This window comes from Austrofundulus limnaeus, unplaced genomic scaffold (assembly GCF_001266775.1).
Source record: "Austrofundulus limnaeus strain Quisiro unplaced genomic scaffold, Austrofundulus_limnaeus-1.0 Scaffold1248, whole genome shotgun sequence".
NCBI lineage: Eukaryota > Metazoa > Chordata > Actinopteri > Cyprinodontiformes > Rivulidae > Austrofundulus > Austrofundulus limnaeus.
Window position 1 is genome coordinate 9,311 of NW_013953650.1, and position 2,150 is coordinate 11,460.

General features: G+C 40.9%; 1 protein-coding gene across 2 annotated transcripts in view; it reads left to right on the forward strand.

Moving 5' to 3' along the window:
* The window catches only part of mical1 (microtubule associated monooxygenase, calponin and LIM domain containing 1), a gene marked incomplete in the record, with an annotated part of 34,223 nt that overhangs the window by 8,831 nt on the left and 23,242 nt on the right, over positions 1-2,150 (forward strand). For both annotated transcript variants that reach the window (XM_014031417.1, XM_014031418.1), the window contains 1 exon segment: positions 1,096-1,271. In XM_014031417.1, the coding sequence (XP_013886871.1) occupies positions 1,096-1,271 (176 nt within the window).

Below are 2,150 nucleotides of genomic sequence, written 5' to 3' on the forward strand. Positions count from 1 at the left end.
GAACATAACAGAAGTACAGAAGAATGTTTTATATAAATTGCAAAATGGTTTCAACAACAAACAAAAACATTTCTCAAATTTTAATATAAATATAAATAAAACAGTTCCACAAAACTGGAATGTAAGTGTGGTGAAGCCAAATAAATGTAATATCTGCCTGCCATACAGTGAGCTTCTGCCTGCTGAACGTATCAGCTGCTGCTCTGCTGCTGTCAGAGCAGAACTGTTACATTAACAAGATGGATTTATGACTGAAGAACGTCCACGTCTTGTTTTATCTTCTCTGTGGGTAAAAATACATGAAAACAAGTTTTTCTGTGTTAAAGCTTCGCTCTGCTCGATGTGCAGCAGGAGGGAGGAGATGATCCTGTGACATGATGTAACTTTTCTACATGGGGACGTTTAGAGGAGGTTTTAAAACACTATATTTCTTCATTATTTATGACCCGTCACATCAAAACCAGGATTAAGTCTAAAAGTGGTTTAAGGAGAAAAAGGCAAATATAGTGTTTTGACTAAAATGTTAACAAAAATTGCATTTTGTCAAAATATAATGAATAAAAGCCTTATCANTAATTAGGTCATTTTGACCTAATTTGATTTAATCCGGCTCACGTATTTTCAGAATATTTCAAACTCCTGCTCAGGTGTGTGTGCACTCACAGCCATGTTGGCACAGGTGTGATGATGTACCTGACAACAGGACATTAGAGGGTAAATTTCTACTGTAGCTGAACTTCATCTTGTTTCTACTGTGTATCACATAAACACACAGCCCTACTGAAACATAGAGATGTTTCTTTGACTCTGTATTTGAAGAATGAACATGTCACAGGTACGTGATGAAAAATGAAGACAGGCAGCATTTCTGTGACTTTCAAACTGTCAGAACTTTAAATCCTGAGCTTCACGCTTTAGTTTTGAGTCCATAAGAAAGGATCTTTAATTCTTACAGCATCTTTTTATTTGACAACTTTACACTTTGTAATAATGTGTAAACAAACACAGCCCTCTTGTCTGGACCCCTGAGTGAACATTAATCTGATTAAAGTGTGTTTCAGTTGTGAACTAACTGGTCCTGTCGTGTCTCCATAGTGACGTGTCGTCTCTGGATGAGGGGAACAGTGTTCACAACAACCAGCTGGCCTTCAGCCTCATACAGAAAGAGCTGGGCATCCCCCCCGTCATGTCCCCCAGTGGACAGGTCGATAAGTTGTCCATGGTCCTCTACCTGACGCAGATCAAAGACGCTTTCACTTTGACACCAAAAGGTAAGCTTTTCCTTTGAAGTCCAACATCAAACGTTACGTTTCACTGAGGTGTCCTTAAAGCCTCCAGAGTTTTATCTTGAAGTATTTTATCAGTGACAGCACCATTAATCTTACATAAGTTGGTTGCTAAGACACTGCTTAACATTAGCATCAGCTTAAGAGTCAAGCTCCTCCCACTGCTGAAACACATTCAGTGGTGATCAAAGCAGGCCTGTCTCTTTAAGAGCAACTTACCCACAATTCATAGGGCTGAAGTGTCTGTGCTGCTGGGAGCCAGCCTGGACTGGTTGTCTCTGTCAGCCTCCAGCAGCAGACTGCAGTCAGACAGGGAGCAGAGGCTCTGTGAGGAGCACCGGCTCTGTGAGGAGCAGCATTGTTCTCTCAGCTCTTAGCAGCCGAGGTATTCTCTCTTTCCTTTTCTTTTTAATGAATGAGGACGTGATGTAGTGTGACTGTGGCTCCGGCGTTTACTGAATGGGCTGAAGTGATGTAATAAACGCTCTGCTGAGGGATGAGCAGCAGGAGGCAGCTGTCAGTCTCAGGTAACCTCATCTGAGTGATGGAGGAGCAGCTGGAGCCCAGGACCTTAGGTTTGGACTGACAGTTCATGCTGCTGCTGCTGCTGCTGCTGCTGTGACGTTACAGGAAGTCCAACCTGAGCCACTGAACCTGAAGGTTTTTATAAAACAACCCTCCCAATACTTCAAGCAGCAAATTAAAAACCATTCAGCTGTTTTGTTTCATTGAAGATGAACATAATGTTGGGTTTTGTTCTCCTGAAGTATATTTATTAATAATAATAATAATTGATTTGATTTGATTTATTGATTCAACAGGAAAAGATTACTAAAAATCAAGCCTGACTCAGCATAATTGCTG